Source organism: Periplaneta americana, chromosome 3, assembly GCF_040183065.1.
Source record: "Periplaneta americana isolate PAMFEO1 chromosome 3, P.americana_PAMFEO1_priV1, whole genome shotgun sequence".
Classification (NCBI taxonomy): Eukaryota; Metazoa; Arthropoda; class Insecta; order Blattodea; family Blattidae; genus Periplaneta; species Periplaneta americana.
Window position 1 is genome coordinate 147,211,096 of NC_091119.1, and position 20,374 is coordinate 147,231,469.

Consider the following 20,374-nt stretch of genomic DNA (forward strand, 5'->3'; position numbering starts at 1 on the left):
AAATATTTTAAGTGAAGTTTTGAAATTTTCAGCATTGACAAATCTATCTATTACGAGCTAAATGTTATGTTATGGAGTACCTAATGTTGCCAATTATTATTCTCATCATATGTCAAAACTAAAAACAAATATTAATTTTCAAAATTAATATTTGAGCGTGTAAATATAGTCTGTATGTTGACTAGAATCTCGTAACTGCATCGCTCTACAGGCAGATATTTCACTATCTCGATGTTAACTGTTTAAGCTTCTTAATAGCATATATTTTGATTGGTTATTTTGCGACGCTTTGTCAAATGCGGTGGTTATCTAGCGTCTGAATGAGAAGAATGAGATGTTGCCAGCGAAATGAGTCCATGGTCCAACGCCGAACGTTACCCAGTATTTACTCTTAATGGATTGAGAGTAACTCCGGAAAAACCTCAACCAGGTAACTTTTCCGAACCAGGATTTGAATACCGGCTCGCTTGTATCACGATCAGACATGCTAACCATTACTTCACAACTGTGGAATAGAGACGTTATTACCTACCTCTAATATGTATTATACCTATGTATTTAGGACTCCATATTTATTAAATAACCCATCACCGTAAAAAAACAGCTTGTTACGAAACCTAACAATAAGCCTCGGAATGGGACTGATTCTCCGGCACGACCACAGAAAAGGAAAAAAGCTGTAAGATTTGGTACATGGAACGTAACTAGTCTTTATAGAACAGATGGGGTAACATTAGTAGCAAAAGAACTAGCTAGATATAGAATAAACTTCGTGGGAGTACAAGAGGATAGGTAAAATGGGAATGGCATATCACAAATAAGCGATTACTTACTGTATTATGGGGAAGGAAACGATAATCACCAATTAGGAACAGGTTTCTTTGTACATAAAAGAATAAAATCAGCAGTAAAAAAGGTCGAATTTATCAGTCACAGGTTATCGTATTTAGTACTTAAGGGTAGATGGTGCGATATCGTAGTTATAAATGCTCACGCCCCTACAGAAGAGAAAGACGACCTTATAAAGGATAGCTTCTATGAGGAAATGGAACACACTTTTGATCAGTTACCTAGATATCACATGAAAGTTTTATTGGGGATTTCAATGCTAAAGTAGGACGGGAGGATATTTTTAAACCAACAATTGGAAAAGAGAGCCTACACGTAAGTAGTAATGACAATGGAGTTAGGTTAGTCAACTTTGCCACATCAAAAAATTTATTTGTCAAAAGTAAAACATTCCCCCATAAGGATATACATAAATATACGTGGACGTCTCCAGACGGAATGACACATAACCAGATAGATCACATCTTGGTAGATAAAAGAAGGCACACTAGTATAGAAGACATTCGAACTTTCAGGGGGGCAGACTGTAATTCTGACCATTATTAATAACAGTTATATTACCGGTTGTTCTGTATGGTTGTGAAACTTGGACTCTCACTTTGAGAGAGGAACAGAGATTAAGGGTGTTTGAGAATAAGGTTCTTAGGAAAATATCTGGGGCTAAGAGGGATGAAGTTACAGGAGAATGGAGAAAGTTACACAACGCAGAGCTGCACGCATTGTATTCTTCACCTGACATAATTAGGAACATAAAATCCAGACGTTTGAGATGGGCAGGACATGTAGCACGTATGGGCGAATCCAGAAATGCATATAGAGTGTTAGTTGGGAGGCCGGAGGAAAAAAGACCTTTGGGGAGGCCGAGACGTAGGTGGGAAGATAATATTAAAATGGATTTGAAGGAGGTGGGATATGATGGTAGAAACTGGATTAATCTTGCTCAGGATAGGGACCAATGGTGGGCTTATGTGAGGGCGGCAATGAACTTCCGGGTTCCTTAAAAGCCAGTAAGTAAGTAAGTAAGTAAGTAAGTATATTTATTAAATGGTGCTGCATGTTGGGATCCTTACAGATTAGAACATGTTAGGACATTGGAAAAGATTAAAAAACGGACTCTCAAGCGTTGTAGTAATAATTCACCATTAAAATGGGACACACTCACAGACAGGAGAACGCGAATTCGATTATGCACAATGTTCAAGACATACAGAGGTGAGCCTGTCTGGAGAGAAATAAAAAATAGGTTGCAGCCGCCAAATTACTCTTAAGAAACGACCACTCATATAAATTGAGGGAAAGAAGACAGAGGACGGACACTGGAAAGTTTTCTTTTCTCAATCGTACTATCAGGGACTGGAATGCTTTACTTGCAGACTTACTAAAGGCTTTACCAATAACCAAAAATGTATTTGAAAATATGCTTAAGGACTTTACTAATAGACGTTATTATATTATACACACTATGTAAAGGGTGTAATTGATGTTTTGTTATTTGAAGTGTTGTATCAGTGAAGAAGTGAGTTGTGTCAGTGAAGTGTGAAGTGTGTTTTGTCAGTGAAATGTGTTGGGTAAGCAAAGTGTGTTTGTGTCAGTTAAGTTTTATAGTTTATAATGGCAGTGCAAAGTATTTGAATAGTGAAATGTTTTTGAAGTCTTATTGAAATCAGGATAGTATCAGTGAAATGTGTCGTAGTTCCAGTGCAGTGAATGAGTTGACAGCGAAATGAGTGTAGTGCTGAGAGTTGCTTATGCACATATGAACATATCTTACTCGTGGGTTTTAGTTCGAACTTAGGATTAAGATACAAATTAGATTTACTTTAAATGTTATTTTAAGTGACTGTGCTCCATTTAATTTAGGTTGCTCCTTGTTGTTGTTATTATTATTATTATTATTATTATTATTATTATTATTATTAATTGTATTTTTATTAATTGTGTTTATTGCGCTGTATTTTATAGAATTTTTACTTTAAACCTTCTTACCCCATTTTCACTTAGGCTACACCACTTCTGCTCTGAACGGCTCATGTGGAGAAAGATAAATCTGCTTTTCCTTGCCTGAAATTGAATCCTATTGCACTAAAATTGTAGCCATAGCGAAGGAGCACTGCAACAGAATTGCTTCATTTAATATTTCTTTACTATTTGTAATTGAAACCTTTCAACTGTTATAGACCTACATTTTGAATTACATATTTGTATTATGCATGATGTATGCGCGTTAAAGCAAACCCAGGCAAGAAGTAACATTAAAATGCGTCTTGCACTGTCCATTGTGCATGAGTTAAAAAAATAGTCACAAGATGCTTACAATTTGATTAAACTTTTTGTACAATTAACTTAATGGTTATTGCATCTGCATTCCCCGGCGGAGCTCCAGATAGAAATGCCGACTAATCCAAGTGAAATTTTCTGTGGAGAAGGAAGGTGTCTAGATTTCAGTCTGAATCTCTCCCCCATCTACCTTCGTCTTCAGTCCAACAATTCTGGATCATCACTACCACGTGAAGGCTTCATATTTATTACCCGTTTGAGTTTAAAATATTAAAAGGCGACAGGGGATTCATAGGATCCCTGTAATTGCATGAAACGTTTTTACTTTTGGTTGGTTGTTATTGTGATGTATTTATATAATAATAATAATAATAATAATAATAATAATAATAATAATACAAAATATTTAAAATACCGATAATGTAAATTGTAAATAATTTTAATAATAGGTCTAACCCACCTTGACAAAATTCTGCTACTTTAAACTGAATGAAAGAATTTCCATGTTTCGGATATATGCTTCAGTGCCAATTTATCCCACTGACAACTACCACCAGTCTCGTCGCTCGGTCAGCCAACCGGTCGTCCTTGAGAATTGCGTCTTGCGATTGTAGCTTTCCTTCAGATCTTCGCATCTCTCCGTGTACTCCCTATACCACCTACAGTAGTACTGTAGATCACCGGAGGAGAGCTTTATTCGTAAAATTCTATTCTTCCGCAGTAGTATTCGCTCCTCTGAGCTCCGGGTAGTAAAATGGGCCCGCCCGATCGGCCCGCGTGCAAGGACAGTTCCAGTCCGTGCCCTCAACTGAAGAGGGACCAGTAGAATAGCACAGTCTAGTACAGCGTTTCTCAAACTTTTTTGAAGTGGGGACCACTTTTTAAAGTCAGAACAGTTCCGCGGACCACCTTACTCTTGTTCCCTTCGAAAGCAAATTTATAATTTTTGTAGCATATTTTAATATCGGTATACTTATATTTTAAAATAGAATTAAGATTCGGTACTTTGGTCCTCTGTTATGAATTCGGGTGGTCGTGGCTGGGTTACAGGCGCGGCACCAGATGTGCAGGGAAAAGATGACGAGAAACAGCATGTTCATAGTGCTTTAAATTCCTCTTTTGTTGCTGAGAGTAGAGTGGGAAATCGGTAGACGGTTAGGGTAATAAATTTCATAAAATGTCAGTACTGGGAGAAAAAGTGAAATTCGACTGACATTTTCCTAACTCTGAGATTTTATGCTATAGTGCGATACGCAATTCGTTTGAATTTTATTTTTTCTTCTGTCTTTTTTGAAGGACCACAAGGGCAGACCTCGAGGACCACAGGTGGTCCGCGGACCATAGTTTGAGAAACGCTGGTCTAGTATATGCAGTCACGAAGCTCAATACGTAGTAAATACGCATCCATAGATAGATGCTAACCACTAGGTTTGCTACTATCGCCTCATTACAGATAAAGCGAAATAGTACTTGCACAGACTATTATTCCTAGCACCCTCATAAACTCAAGCTTCGTGACTGTATAGCTATATACTAGGCTGTGAGAATAGATTGTTCTTATTTCCCTTCTCTCTTTCGTTTATTCGTTTTGTATTTATTTCCACTTTTCTTTCTATGTTTCCATTTCCGTTTTCGTCTTTCTTCCATTCTACTCTTTCTTTCTTTTTTTCTTTCTTTCTTTCTTTCTTTCTTTTTTCTTTCATAGACATTTATCGTTATCATTGTTCGGTCTCTCTTCATTTTACAAACAAATCCAATCCTGCATGTTAGACAGACACGGTGAGACTGAATTTCGGATCTCCGTTTACTATAGTTCAGAAGGCGAGACATGGCATGTGAGTTGGACGAGAAGATAAAAATTAGGCGTTCAGAAAAAGAGTGTGGCGTGTGAGGGGTGACGGTCGTCAATATTACACGAATCTACCGACACGGAAGTTCAGTTCAGACTAAAACTTATCTTCCCCCTCCATACCCACTGGTGATATAGACACGATGCGTGATAGGGTCACAGGACAGGTCTTGCCTCGTCTACTATACAAGTTATCACATTGACATAGAACTAACAGCCGTGCAAAAACTGGATTCGAATAATTGTTAAATAAAAAAATACTCGTTTACGAAGTCAAACAATAAAGTAATAAGACTGATTTAAAAACACTTTTACTTACATCTTTAACCAACTACATAGTAGTTCCCTTGAAACTACACACACTTATCCCAACGTTGCTGTCATTGCTGGTAGCAGCTGTGAAACTCATCTTTGAAGACACTGTTTAATGCCTGAGTTACAGCCTTTTGGACGTCTTCTGTTGTTTGAAATTGGCGTCCTTTCACAACTGATTTCCCTTTTTAGAATTAGAAGAAGTCGCATGGAGTAGGGCGGGTGAATATGGAGGCTGCGGCAGTGTTGAAACAGATCAGCAGCCACATTTCTCTGTTCATCTCACTGTTGCCCGGTGAGATTTTTTGGAACCATTTTTTGCGCAATTTTTTCTCATGCCCAGATCTTCAGTGAGAATGAGGCGAACAGTTTTTCCCGATTCATGTTCAATTCTTGTGCTATCCTTTTTGGCTGTTAATGGCCTGGTGTACAACTTTACGTACCCTACGATGAAAGAGTAATGAAACGGAGAAAAATTCTCTCCGGCGCCGGGATTTGAACCCGGGTTTTCAGCTCTACGTGCTGACGCTTTATCCACTAAGCCACACCGGATTCTACTCCGGCGTCGGAAGAATTGTCTCTGATTAAGTTCCAACTCTTGGGTTCCCTCTGGTGGCCGCCCTCTGCACTACGTCATAGATATCTATGAACCTAGGACCGAAGTCCACACATGTGCTGAGGTGCACTCGTAATGAGTGACTAGTTGGCCGGGATCCGACGGAATAAGCGCCGTCTTAAATCACGAAGTGATTTACGCATATCATATATATTATTTTGACGTACCGAAGTACATATGATATTTCCATGCAGATATTCTGCGGATCCCGGCCAACTAGTCACTCATTATGAGTGCACCTCAGCACATGTGTGGACTTCGGTCCTAGGTTCATAGATATCTATGACGTAGTGCAGAGGGCGGCCACCAGAGGGAACCCAAGAGTTGGAACTTAATCAGAGACAATTCTTCCGACGCCGGGGTAGAATCCGGTGTGGCTTAGTGGATAAAGCGTCAGTACGTAGAGCTGAAAACCCGGGTTCAAATCCCGGCGCCGGAGAGAATTTTTCTCCGTTCCATTACTCTTTCATCGTATGATGACGCAGAATATCTGCATGGAAATATCATATGTACTTCGGTACATCAAAATAATATTTACGTACCCTGGTAATGCAGTCATCTGTCCGTGCAGTTATTGGCCGCCCACTCCGATGTTCATCTCCAACACTGCTTCTGCCCTCAGAAACATTTTATCCCATCGAAAAGATTGTTTTCGTGGCATGTTCACTGAGTTTCACACACAACAAGATGGCATCCCACTGCGCGATTATGAGATTCTATTGTATTGAAGAGGAGCAAACAACTTCACTATTCAAGCAGTTACTCCACACTGACGGCTTGTAGGGTATACTCTTTTCGCTGTAAGAAAAATCCTAATGCAAACGCAAACACGTGGCTGTCGTACACTTGATTGGCTCCCAGTCGAAACACACGAGGTAGGAAAATATAGTTCCGTATTTGGAAATCATAATCTTGTATTATTTCAAAGTAAAAATTGAATTCTAGTTATTAAATACGACGAAACATATATCTTCAGTCATATGTAAAACACTATGTAAAAGAAAAACTAATTTTATATTTTGTTATTTATGTTGTAAGCGGATGAATACTAAGAATAATACCAAGATAGTCTGTTCTTGTAATACGCTTGCGCCACTTGAGTTTGTTCTCGTAAGCACGTGACAATATGGCTTCTTCATACTCAATGTGTGTGGTTACTAAACATAAGAATGAAAACCCCTCTCAAAAGCGGAGAGAAAGAAATAGACTAGTGTTGAATGTATATACAGATGTGGACAAATTATTGGACTAAAACGTTTTCTTGGAAACATAATATAATTCGTCATATCAACTATCAATATAATTAACAGAGTAAATATGATTGTTTACATCTTCTGGTATATTTTTCCAATTGTTAAATACCGTATTTTTTCTGCTATGTTGGTACCACTGGTGTTTTAATTATATACTAAAGAAGATACTCTCCCATGGCCTGCAAGAAGAACGGACATGAACGAAATTGAAAATTTGTGAGCTATGCTGAAGAAGAAAGTGAACAAAAAGAGGCTTACAACAAAACATGGACTCATTTAAGCTCTATCTAGTATCTGGCTAAATGAAGCTGATATTCAAAGAAAGTGTCAAACTTTGGTTTCCAGCATCCCTGACAAAATCAGCGTGTAAATAAAGAATAAGGGAATGTACACAAAATATTAATAACCTCCAGACTCAATTTTCTGTTCATTATTTCTGTGCAAGATACATTTTTGTTCATTATTTCTAGCGATAAATACAGCTTCATTGCATATATAATTAATTTAGTCTAATAAGTCCACGTCTGTAGTAAGTTACAATTAATAGATTATAAAGTAATGGTTTCCTAAGCAAACCATATAGTAGTGAGGTTAGGTTTACTCTGAAGCGTAACGGGAAATGTGTAACATGAAACAGAATGTACAGGAGTGGACGGGATCACTTACTGAGAATCTCTGGCGCCAAACTGCGGCCAATCAAGCCTCTCTTCAGTCACGTGCCATTGTTTAGTGCAGGATTATTCTTACAACGAAAAGATTATAGTGCCAGTTGGAATTCGAGTGGAGGAAGGACCAAGGTCAAACATATCTCTGATAGGAGGCTGCAGGGTTGCCTCATCAAGTGGGGAAAAAAAAGTCTCTTTGCTTTATTGTCCGATCTCGCATGCCATAGTTTGTTCTATCAGCAATTTACTATTGAAAATTTAATGAGTAAATAATTATCTAGCATTTTGTAATCTTATAATACCAATACTATCATTTGAAGACAGTTATATTTAATGAAAAGTTGTCACTTTACAAACTGTTAAACATTAGAGCAATGCACTTGATTCATAATAGGTAAAATAAATTTAATAATAATGGCGAAAGTATTTCTTAATCGTAAAGTTGAATTCGAGTACAAATCCATGGTAGTGATATTTTATTATGTGAAAGGATAGTAGCAAAGTAAACCATTAGTATTGTCTGTTAAGCATCCGATGATACTCGGATCATAGTTTCACACTTTCGCCTGTAATGCAGTCCCACCATGAACAGTGCGTTGGTGTTTGTGCATGCAGAACGTGATTGATACTACTGCTTCAGGAGATTAATGGTGTCGTATTAGACGTTCAGAATCTGACGACACAGAATTAATTGTTCCAATTCGCCGGGACTAGAAACCCTTGAAATAAATAAACATTTTGCAATACACAAATAATGAGAATATATCATTAGGTAACGTATAGGCCCATGATTGCGACTATAATGTGAAGTTCACTTTGACCTTGTAATTAATTGTTTTAATAAATTGAAGTACATGTACTGTATGAGTAATAGGGCAATTAAGTATTGAAATAAATATATAAATATGTGAATAAATAAAACGTAGGTAGGTATATAAAAATTTCAAAAATATGTCACTAAGTAATTAACTATATAAGCCCAAAACGATGAGTTATCAAATATTAATTAAGTCAATATAAAATAAGAAGAGAATGTGTGAAAATAAGTAAATGCGACAAATTAGGTAAGAAATACTATATTAGTGAAGAAATGAATAAGTAAATTTGCAAGTAATTGAAAAAGAAAATAAAGAAGAGAAGAAATAATTATACATACAGGGTGTAAGGGGAATAAGTGCCATCCTTTTCACAGTCGTCCGGCACGGTCTACAGTATAAAAAAATGTTCATATAACATAGGGTCAAAACGTGATAGTTTTCCCAGAAAAAATATTTCTTTTCTCATTTTATTTGCGTTATACTGCTTATATCGTTAGTAAAATTACGAAAACAATTACATCAGTAAGTATATCTAGCAAAGAGTTAATATTAGGTTAAGTAAATATTTGTGTGTTTTATTACGTTTTCGTGAAATTAAATAAAAATACATGCTTTAATGTGTTAATATTCTGGCATGAGAGACGTGGCAACGTGTTCGGCAGACAGCACTCTGCACAGACGTAAGTACGAGTCAGCTGGCTTCAAGCTCCCTGTCCCTAGATATGCTGCCGAGCGGATGACAGCTCAGTACAGGGTATTCGATAACCAACTTAACAACGTCGTTCACATCTTAGGAATATCATATGTTATTAATTTATGGAGAAAGTCGTCGTAATTCAAGTCACACAAGAAGATTGTATCGTCAACGTTTACTTCAAAGAGGGTTATCTAATCGGCGAAGTTTTGTAGCAGTTTCTCAACGATTTTCAGAAACCAGGAGTCTCTTACCCCGTTTCGAAAATCACACAACCTGAAATTTATTTTTAAAATGATACTGCTTACTGAAGCGGGAGAGATTAAAATTCTGCATTAGAAAAAAAGTTCGTGTCATTTTGTGCAGAAAACCATTATTGTTTATTTTTTAGACATATAATAAAAATGGAACAATATTGTTACATAAAATGTAAATTTACCAAAATGTTCTATTAATGAGTTTGAAAGTTTGTATTTGCTGTTCGTTTTATGTAAACAACAGTATTATCATGGTCCGCTCCTGCATTAGAACAGGGCATCTGTACCGGTATGTCTGTACCCGCTTAAGCTGTACTGTGTAGACTACTTATAAACCCATTCCTCCTTATCCAGTAACGTTGTAAAACGTCTAATATTATAAACATTAATAATCAGTTAAATATTACAATTAGAAAAAAATTTAACGACTTTTTTCCTTCCTTGTGACATGAATAATCATCAGTTAATGGCACTTATACCCCTTACACCCTGTATATAAGCCCATATGTGAGAAAATAATCCAAGTCATTTTTTGTGCACAAAAAGTTTGCTTTCAGGGGAATACACAAGTTAAATTCTACAAGTGAGTGTGAAAAAAAAAAAGAATACTAGTATTTGATGTTTTTTTATTTATGTATAAAATTATTTGCAACTTGGGTCCGATATTTAAATTTCATTTAACTCAAAACTAATTTTTATGTCTTAGCTCCCTTTACACAAACACCATAGAATTATGGTAATTATTACCATGATTACAAAAGTAAGTGGTTCTGCGCTGTTACTCAAGAGAGATTGTATTCCGCTACATGTCCGGCGGAACCGATTTCGATTCCCTACAAAGAAGCGATGATATACTTCCTCTCGCTGAGAGAGGTGTTTAGCGCTTTTCCTTCTATAGTCGTAACTTAAGCGATATCGTTATGGCATGCTAGCCACATGGTTAAGGATGCTAAGTTGTCTATTATTTGTTCTGACAAAAGTGTGCATAGCTGGTTAAAAGTACTCCGTCCTTCGAATTAAAATAACATTTGCTCAAAACCAACATTTAATGCGACTTCTCTGAAGTTTCTTTCTACAACTACAGAGGAAGCTGTGCAGATCGTATTAAATTCAAACAATTTGTAGTGCTATAAACTTGTTTACTCTTTATATTACAATCAATCTCGGTAAGCAAATATTAAATATACTTAGCTTCCACTGGAATCGTTAGACTATGGACACTACAGCGTCTCTAATTACTTGTCTATATAAATACTGGACCGACCGTCAAACAAGTTGTTTCAACACTGACTGTAGCGAGATGGAAATTCACACTATTTGTTTATCTTGCATTACCAATAACTTTACTTAATTATGTAACTCAGACCCTGTTGGACTAATTTACAGCTAAAAATTATGCCTACCAGACAATAGTGTACGAAGCGAACACGCTACTCTGAAACGACAAAGAATTAGAGGTTCTCTAAATTGAACTAGATTTCACAACAACTGAGAAAGCGTCTTTAATAAGACATTTGAAACTACAATTAATAATATTGTCGTTATTTGTTGTTGTTCACCAAGAAGACGTCAGTCCTGAGGCAGGAGAAAGCCAGGAAATAGTGGGATAGGGTGGCCAATTCCTTTCCCAATCCACTGCATAAATCGCCGACAAGATACATATTACTAAAGGGCGGATGTTAATGACCTAAAAATCTCCTTAAAATGATTAATAAAATGCCCTGAAAATAATGAAAAAATGAAGTGAAATTAAAACAGAATGACATTTAAATATTATTCACTGTACTCGCACCACAACTTATTAAAATTATTCACCTTGTTTCAATGACTGCTTTGCAAATGCCAGAGAGAGGCGGCAACATCCTGGAATTTGACTGAGATAATGGAAAAGAACATGCAACAAAAGGGAAAACTATAGAATTTAATGAGTGTTTACAATGAGTTTCAGTCAAGGTGGTCCATGTCAGTGTCTTCATTCTCCGTTTCCTCCTCCTTCCTCTCTTCACTTTTGTTAACAGACCTTCCAGATGAGGAGTGTAAATGATAAAAATTGTGGGTGCAGGGTGCATTCTTGCAATGTTTGTGTTAAAAATAATGTTTACTGCAGTACATCCCTTCCGAACCATATTAGGGACACAACGTTCTATTGTCCAGGAAACGATTAAAGTTCCCCTCCTCCCAAATATAAATTCTAAAGACATCTTCGTACCAACAAAAGAACAGTAGCGGTCAAAGCCCTCACTAAAACTAAGCTGTTGTCAAGCAGTTTATATTATTTCTGTTGTATGAGGTGAAGCTTTCAGTGAAATGAGGGATGGACTTTAGAGTTTGTTTTTTGTTTTGTTTTGTTTTTTTTTTTGTTTGTTTGTTTTTTTTTTGTTTGTTTTTTCAAAATTCATAATGGTGGCAGTTCACTGTGCAATGACGAAGCATTTCCCTCATAACTCAAAACTTGTTAACTTTTTCATGTTCTCTCTTATTTTATTGCTGAAACTCATGTTTACAATATCATGCTCTTTCAACTACATTCCTTAATAAATAATATTTTATTTTATTTTGTGTAATAGAAAATATTGATATTTGACCATTTTTAAAATGAATTTATTTTTTATTAGACAATCCATCAAAGGTAGAGGAGTGATCTTGCATCATATTGTATATATTACATTCATAAATACGCACAAAAACTTTCATCACAGAATGTTGGGTAGCTTTTGAGTTATGTGGGAAACATTTCATCACTGCACAGTGAACTGAATTTTGAGAAAAAAAATTGTAAATTAGTTTTTTTTTTAAATTAAAAATATTTTTCTCATATAGCAGAAGGACAGTGTTTTACACATACTAATTTCCATTATTGTACAATATACAGTAATGGAGGAAAAAAATGTCGAATATTTCCAAAACTTTTACTGCTGTAAGCTGTACTTAACCCCTTAAGAGGTTCCGATTATTAAACGACAGGGAATTAAACATTGCTTGGTACTTTAATGTCGACCGTTATCGCAGAAACTTTGTAAACATCCTTGCACTATTTATTTATGTGATTAGAGAAACAAATGCCGCTCGTTATAGTAAGTGTCATTTAGGATTTTTCCCCTTCATTCCGCCACTGACATAGTGCAAGCTTGTAGAACATGCTGGCTGCTGCTGTTGCTGCTAGCTATACAGTATTCTAGCAGGCCGTGGAATGGAGTTAACATTCGTGTTCCAATGAAAACCTCTCGAATTGGTTTGCCACTGCATACCAGATTTTGCAAACAACTCTATTGTCACATCAGCAACGTTTGGGTTCTATGTATGTGTATATGTGGTGAAAATGCCGGGGCAGTTTTCCCTGTCTTGTGCAAACATGGTCAAACCCTTCCATGTTCCCAATACAGTACAGGAAAACAATTCAACCCTGTTGTTTTGACATAATTGATAAATATATAGCACACATGAATAAAAAACGGCACAGTAATTTCAATATTAGCTGTACGGAATAAAAAATTGGCAGGAATAGGTAACCACTCTTCCACACAAAAAAAAATTTAGAAATATGAACTGGTCATCGTACCAACCCTCATGTGTAACAATGTGGACAAAAAAAGAGACTCACTCAAGAGAAATTAAATAGACTACACTACGATGTATTTGAATGCCTTTGTTTTGTGCTCGATATATTGCAAGAGCTGATACCTACTGACCTTATTTCTTACTTCAGAGGGGATTAGTATTCTTTCCCAAAACTACTGTTATAATCATGATAACAATTAAAATATCCGTCGGAACTGTCATTGTCGTCAGTATCATAATCATAAATAATTAACATCAGAATCACCACTGTTATCTCTATCACCAGTACATTTTTCCTTTCTTTTTTCCCTTTTTTAATTGTCTTGATAGCCTATATTACTTAATCGTTTGTCTCTGTATGCTATATAGTACTATTTTGCTATTCAACTTTTTGGGTGCTATGCATAGACATTTCGCTAGCCCGCGCTACGAGCGTGCTAAACTAGCTCCGACTATCGACTGATTACTTGTACAGGATTCATATCATATCATATCGCTAACACTGGTTTATGAATACGAAAAACGTTAGTTCGTTGATCATCCACCGGAAGCCCGCGCTAAGAATGTCTATGAATATGCCCCTTAATGTCTTGTGACCCACATGTATTCTCCTATTAGTATATTAATTGTATATTATATCTCAAGTGAATTAATCATCGAATTTATTTCGAGCAGTTTATGTCTTATAAATTGTATATATTCCCCTTACGTTATGTAACTGATTTTGATTATATATTTTTTTAAGTACGTAGGTTATTTTACGACGCTGTATGAATATCTTGGGTTATTTAGCGTCTGAATAAGATGAAGGTGATAATGCCGGTGAAATGAGTCCGGGGTTCAGCACCGAAAGTTACTTAGCATTTGCTCAAATTGTGTTGAGGGAAAAGCCCAGAAAAAAATCTCAACCAGGTAACTTGCCCCGACCAGGAGTCCAACCCGGGCGATTATATGTAATTCTCTACTTTATTTTATATTGTCCTTATATTATGTAACTGATCTTGACTATTTGTAATTTTCTACTATATTTTATGTAATCTCTAAGGTATCTTCTTTTGTGTTCTTTTGTAATCTATCACATAATTTTGTATTTCATGTATATTATTGAAACCTGGTTGAGTGGAAGAGAAGGCTTTATGGCCTTAACTCTGCCAGGCAAAATAACAATACTACTATTCTGCTACTACTACTATTACTACTACTACTGCTACCGCTACTATCACCACCATCACCACCACCACCACCACTACTACTACTACTACTACTATACTACTATACTGCTGCTGCTGCTACCGCTACTATCACTACCACCACCACTACTACTACTACTACTACTACTACTACTACTACTACTACTACTACTACTACTACTACTACTACTACTACCACCACTACAGGGTTAGACATTTGGTTCTGACGAGTTTCAACATGCTGTTGTAAAAGGGCTATAACTTTTAAAAATTAAAAGAATAACACAGTATGTAGCTTGAATTATGCTATTTATTAGAATGTCTTCATTTTTTTTATATTACACATTTCAAGTGATCCCCTTGGTATCTTATGATCTGTTATAATTTTACATGAAAATTGTTCATGACACTTTGCAATAAACCTGTGGTTTCGTTGATTTCTTGCCTGTATCCTGTTCTTCAGATCCTTGATAGAGTGTGGTCTGGCTTGAAATTAACCAGAGGAAGTCGGGTAGAGCAGGCAAAAATCTCAATTGTATTGGCTCGCCACTTGAGAGTAATTGAGCTAGATCTGTAACTTAACAGGCGTTTTTTTGCTCTAATTTCGGCACCGCAGCCGAAGGCTTATTGTACCTAGGTCCACAACTCTACTGAACACACTGCAGGACTCCCCCGTTTACTGCGTCAGGATACCCCGGGGCCACTGCGAGACACCACACACACTGGGACAATGGACAGAAAACCAGTCCCCGTGAAGAGGTCCGAATTAAATTCCCCCTGAAATCACGACTGGGAATCGAACCCGGGTCACCTTGAGCAGGAGTCTAGCGCGCTACCTCGATACCAAGTAGGCGGACTGTAATATGCGTTACTGGAGACCCTTGCTCTAATGAGATTTCTTGGGCTGTTGGTATTCTTATACAAATACATTACATAAAGTTTTCAAAGGTGTCTTGGGGACCAATGTTCCCTTTTTATTTATTTAAGTGAAATATTTTAGTGGGCATATATTCGGGAAAACCGTCCTTTACCATTTTTGTAATACTCTACGAGCATCTTGCTTCTTACCAGGAGCTCGCTGATGCAATCCACAAAATATAATTATTGGATAAATAAATGGAGCTCCAGTATCATCGTATACGTATTAAATTCAAGACATTACTATAATCTGTGCATTTCTAACTGGCGAATCAAGGTCACGTTCAAACGTAACAACCACGCACGAGTCACTGAACTGAAGCACTGGTAATTCTGGCTGTCTCAGCTGTCTTTAGTTGAGGAGAATGGTCCAGGAATAGGGTAAGCACGCGTGGAAAATGCAGTCCATTGCTTGACCTTGAGCCGCTAATTCAAAATGCGCTGAGTATAGTGGCTTCCACGCAATGCTAGGGATTCCACAACTCTCGTATAATTCCATCATTTTCTTATGCCTAAGATTTTCGGGAGATTTCTGAACACTGTTCGGTGTAAATTCATTTACCGCCATATCGAAATTGGCAGGCATAAGTGAGCATGCTCCGCTTTGTGGACATTAATTTCGGTTAGAGTAAGTGAAACTTGGTATCTTTTTTTATTTTTGAATGCAAGCTTGTAAATTGTATCTAAAAATTGAGCCCAGGTTGTGATGTATGCAAAAGTGAGGCGTAGAAGACTGGACAGCAACAATTTAAACTTCCAAAAAAATTAACAAATGATTTACGAAGCGATGTTGATTGCAGGAAGTGGCGTCACAACTGATACGGCGGCAGATTGGTTTTTATGCAATTGTATTTTATTTCTGCTGCCAATCAGTTGGACTCTTCTCCTCCTGGCTACATGGCGAGCCCCCTGGAGCGACGAGTTCCCTCGGGAGCAGAGTACAATACAGGATAGGAGCCCTCTCCACTCTGCCTCATGGATTATTTAGCCGGGTTGTTGCGGGGGACGAACTGACACTGCGGGCGGCGGGCGGCGGACGGGTCACATGGTAATTGGGGTGTTAACTCCAACATAAGGGGTGGCAGAACGGACCCTTGCGTTCTTTATAACTCATCTCCGGAGACTCGCGTTCTTGTTATTGGTCCACCCGTCACTGCTTGAACATTTCCGTGTCTTCTATTGCAAGGTAAACAAAGGAACGTCTTGCAGGGAGGTCGTGACCGTCTGTCAGTGGCCCACAGCCTCACTGCAGAATTCCACAAGCTGCTTGCATCGCATGAATTCCTTATTTATGAACTTTCCGACTTCATGGCTGTTTTAAACTAATCAGTGTTAAGAAGATGCAGAATAATAGCAAAACGAGATATACAAGCCATATCAACGTTATAACTAATGATAATGACCATCATTGTAGACGTCTTCGTCACCACAAGTTCTGCTGGATGTTAAAAATGTGTATATTTTTGGTGAGAAATCATCCTATAAATAATGGAACAATGATTACTTCAACAGAATACAGATCAGTCGTTAACAATATTTTTACCATCATTTCATTCTCTTAACTTCTTGTACAGTGTCATCATAGTCATAATTTGATGAGAAAGAGCAAGAAAATTTAACTACCACTGTTTCATCAGAATATAGATTCATCATCATCATCATCATCATCATCATCATCATCATCATCACAACATTCTCGCCATAATCTTCCTTCTTCTTATGATCGTTATTCTTTTCTTTTCTTCCTCTTCATACTTCGTTTTCTTCTCCCTGTCTCCTCACACTTCCTTGATCTTTCTCTTCCTCTCATACTTCTTGTTTACTTTTTCTCCTCATACTTCCTTAATCTTTCTCCTAAAACTTTCTTGATCTGTTTCTCCTCATACTTCCTTGACCTCTGTCTCTTTTACATGCTTTCTTGATATCTTTCTCCTTCTCATACTTCCTTAATCTTTCTCCTCCTAAAACTTTCTTGATCTGTTTCTCCTCATACTTCCTTGACCTCTGTCTCACATTCTTTCTTGATATCTTTCTCCTTCTCATACTTCCTTAATATTTCTCCTCATAAAACTTTCTTGATCTCTTTCTCTTCATACCTCCTTGACCTCTTTCTCTTTCACATACTCTCTTGACATCTTTCTCCTCCTCATACTTTCTTGATCTCTTTCTCCTCCTCAACACTTCTTTAATCTTTCTCTTTCTAAAACTTTCTTGATCTCTTTCTTCTCATACTTCCTTGACATCTTTCTCTTTCACATACTTTCTTAATATCCTTCTCCTCTTCATACTTCCTTGATTTCTTTCTCTTCCTCATACTTCCTTAATCTTTCTCCTCTTCATACTTTCTTACTCTTTCTCCTCCTTACATTTCCTTAATCTTTCTCCTCCTCATAATTCCTTGATCCCTTTCTCCTCCTGATATTTTCTTGACCTCTTTCTGCTTCTTATACTTCATTTCTGTACCTTCTCTTTATTTTCTTTATACATTCTTACTCTTACCCTCTTTCCTTTTATATTTTCTTGTTCACGTTAACCTTCTTCTCTTCATAAATTTTCGTCATCCTCCTTATACTCCCCTGTTCTGCCATTTTTAATCTTCATACGTAATTCCATATTTTCATTTCTTTCCTTCCCTTTATACTTTCTTATTCTTCTCTTTTCTCCTTCTCACATTTCTTTGTTCTCTTCTTTCTGATAATACTTTCCTCTTCTCTTTCTCTTCCTCATAATTTTTTGTTCTCCTATTTCACCTTCTCATATTTTCTTGTTGTTTTCCGCTTCATAATTTTAATATTTTCTATAATTATTATCATTCTCGCAATCATCATTCACAACTTGACATCCATCGCCATCATCCTAGGCTTTATCATCATCACATTCTGATCATCACTCTTATTCAACTCGTCTTCGTCCTAATAATGAAAATCATTGTCTTCACAATCTTCGAAAATAGTCGGTATAATGATACTCATATAACAATCCGCTTCATTTCCACTTTTTATATTCATCGCCAGCATCTTCATTTTCACAATTATCTCTTCGTAACTACCATCCTCCTAGTCATTATTTTGCATCGTCAATATCCTTATTCTCAATACGTCTTCTTTCTCTATCATCTTTGATCTTTCTCCACATCATCATCTCTGTAATAAGTAGGCCTATCCACATCCTAGACAACATTGTCATTATCGCCATATTCATAACCATTCTCTTCCTCACAATCACATCACTGCCACTATCTTTTGTCTCATCAATATTTCAGTCAATGATAATGTTAACTGTAGAGTATCTGAATTCAATCGTCCTGAAGTATGTAAGGTGATATTATGTCATAGATAGATCACAGTTGGATTGATCCTTCCTCGTGTACTTTGATTTCGCCTACCATTTCAGTTATATTGTTTTGATAATAACACATAATGGTATCAGTCTCCCTCAGTAGGCTCAGTTGTAATAATATATTACAATACAAGGTTGGTAAGTGCTTTTTACAAAATCGAGGAAAAGTTTGAAAAATGAGCATAGCGAGATTTTGTAATGCACTTCGCAAACGTGTATTGTACAACATTTTTTGCATGATCATATTTTAAAAATTGCAGACACAGTATATTTTGCATTGAAAATTGAGAGCAATATTGTTCCAAAGCCTTCTTAAAACTGCACTGTAAAGGTAACTAAGTAACAGTAAGTGCACTGTAATGCAGGCGTTCACTACATCGTATCACACGCATCGGCTGTCGGTAAATCCGTCCACGTTTCTCGAATGAACAACTTTTCCATTGCGTGCGATCATGGCCTTCTTTAATAAATCAATTTTAATTGCTCAACTGTTACAATTATATTGTGCCATAAAACTGCGAAGAATTATAATTATAATTTGAGGAATTCTCATTACAGTAATCAAGTTGTTTCTTTATATATATATATATATATATATATATATAATGTAACCAATATCTCTTTCGTTTCTTCCTCTTCAATTAAGAAGCATGAAACAATTACAAATTCTTATTCTCTAACAGTCATGATTAATGGACCTAACCTCAAAACTCCTCTGTTTTCAGCAATGTCAATATCATATGTCATATGTTTCAAACAGCTGATAGGGAATCCGTTGAGACGATGAGGTAGAGCCGTTACAGTGAACGCACTTCACTTAAAATATATGTTGAGTGCGATTCGTCCGAGGAGAGCGATACGATGTAGTGAATGCTTACCTTAATGGGTCTATTTCAGTATATTTTTATGTTACGATTATGAAGCATGGTTTCCCTAGCAATATGTTTCTGTGTGGGAATTCTAGCTTTCAAGACCTAACAACAATAGCTGTAAATACAAATAAAACAATCGTGCAAAAAATGATATGAAATCATTAAATTCCAGCACCGGTATCTCTTCTTTGTAATGGTTAAATTTATTGTCTCAAGTTTATTAAACACATTTTTGACAAAATAGAGAAGAAGAGAACTGTATATTGAACAAATGTTAGATTCTAATATTCTACTTTTGTCTGTTCCAGGTTCTTCCTGAAGTTTTTCCTCAAGTGCAATCAGAATTGTCTCAAAAACGCTGGAAACCCTCGTGACATGAGAAGGTTTCAGGTAAGATAAAGCAACGTCTCTCTCCTTGTTTTCACACATTATCTCAATACCAGTTCTATAGCTTTTTATGTTTCTTTTTTGAAACATGTGTCAAGATTTTCTAACATTTTTCGCTTTGTGTATGCAAGTCTCGAAGTTGAACAATGGTCATGTCAACTCGTGAGTCCTATGAATTACTTGATTTATTTTAAGTTTAAAGATATTTCTGATAGACTCTCTCGGGGCACAAATTTTTTTTGCGATCCATGACTGTAAAAGGCGCAATGAATTACTTTGACAAGTGACATAGAGAAGAATTTCTAAGTGGTATTTTTATAGATGGGAAAGTTCATGACATCCATTACACGTGTTGCAAACGCTTTTCTTCTCATATTTCACAACTTGGAATTCATTAACCCACAAATCATGAATCCCTACATTTTTCCTCTTAATTTTCATCTTCTCTCGCTTTTATAACACAAGATAGGGCGCACAAGCTATAATGTCTTCCTCGAATGCACCCATGATTACAACTAAC

The 20,374-nt window shown here is 36.6% G+C and overlaps 1 protein-coding gene across 3 annotated transcripts in view; it reads left to right on the forward strand.

Annotated features, from left to right (window-relative positions):
* Positions 1-20,374, forward strand: part of kn (EBF transcription factor knot) — an 872,483-nt gene that overhangs the window by 644,506 nt on the left and 207,603 nt on the right. For all 3 annotated transcript variants that reach the window (XM_069821751.1, XM_069821752.1, XM_069821753.1), the window contains exon 7: positions 19,776-19,857. In XM_069821751.1, coding sequence (XP_069677852.1) covers positions 19,776-19,857 — 82 coding nt within the window. The remainder of the gene's footprint in view (positions 1-19,775; positions 19,858-20,374) is intronic.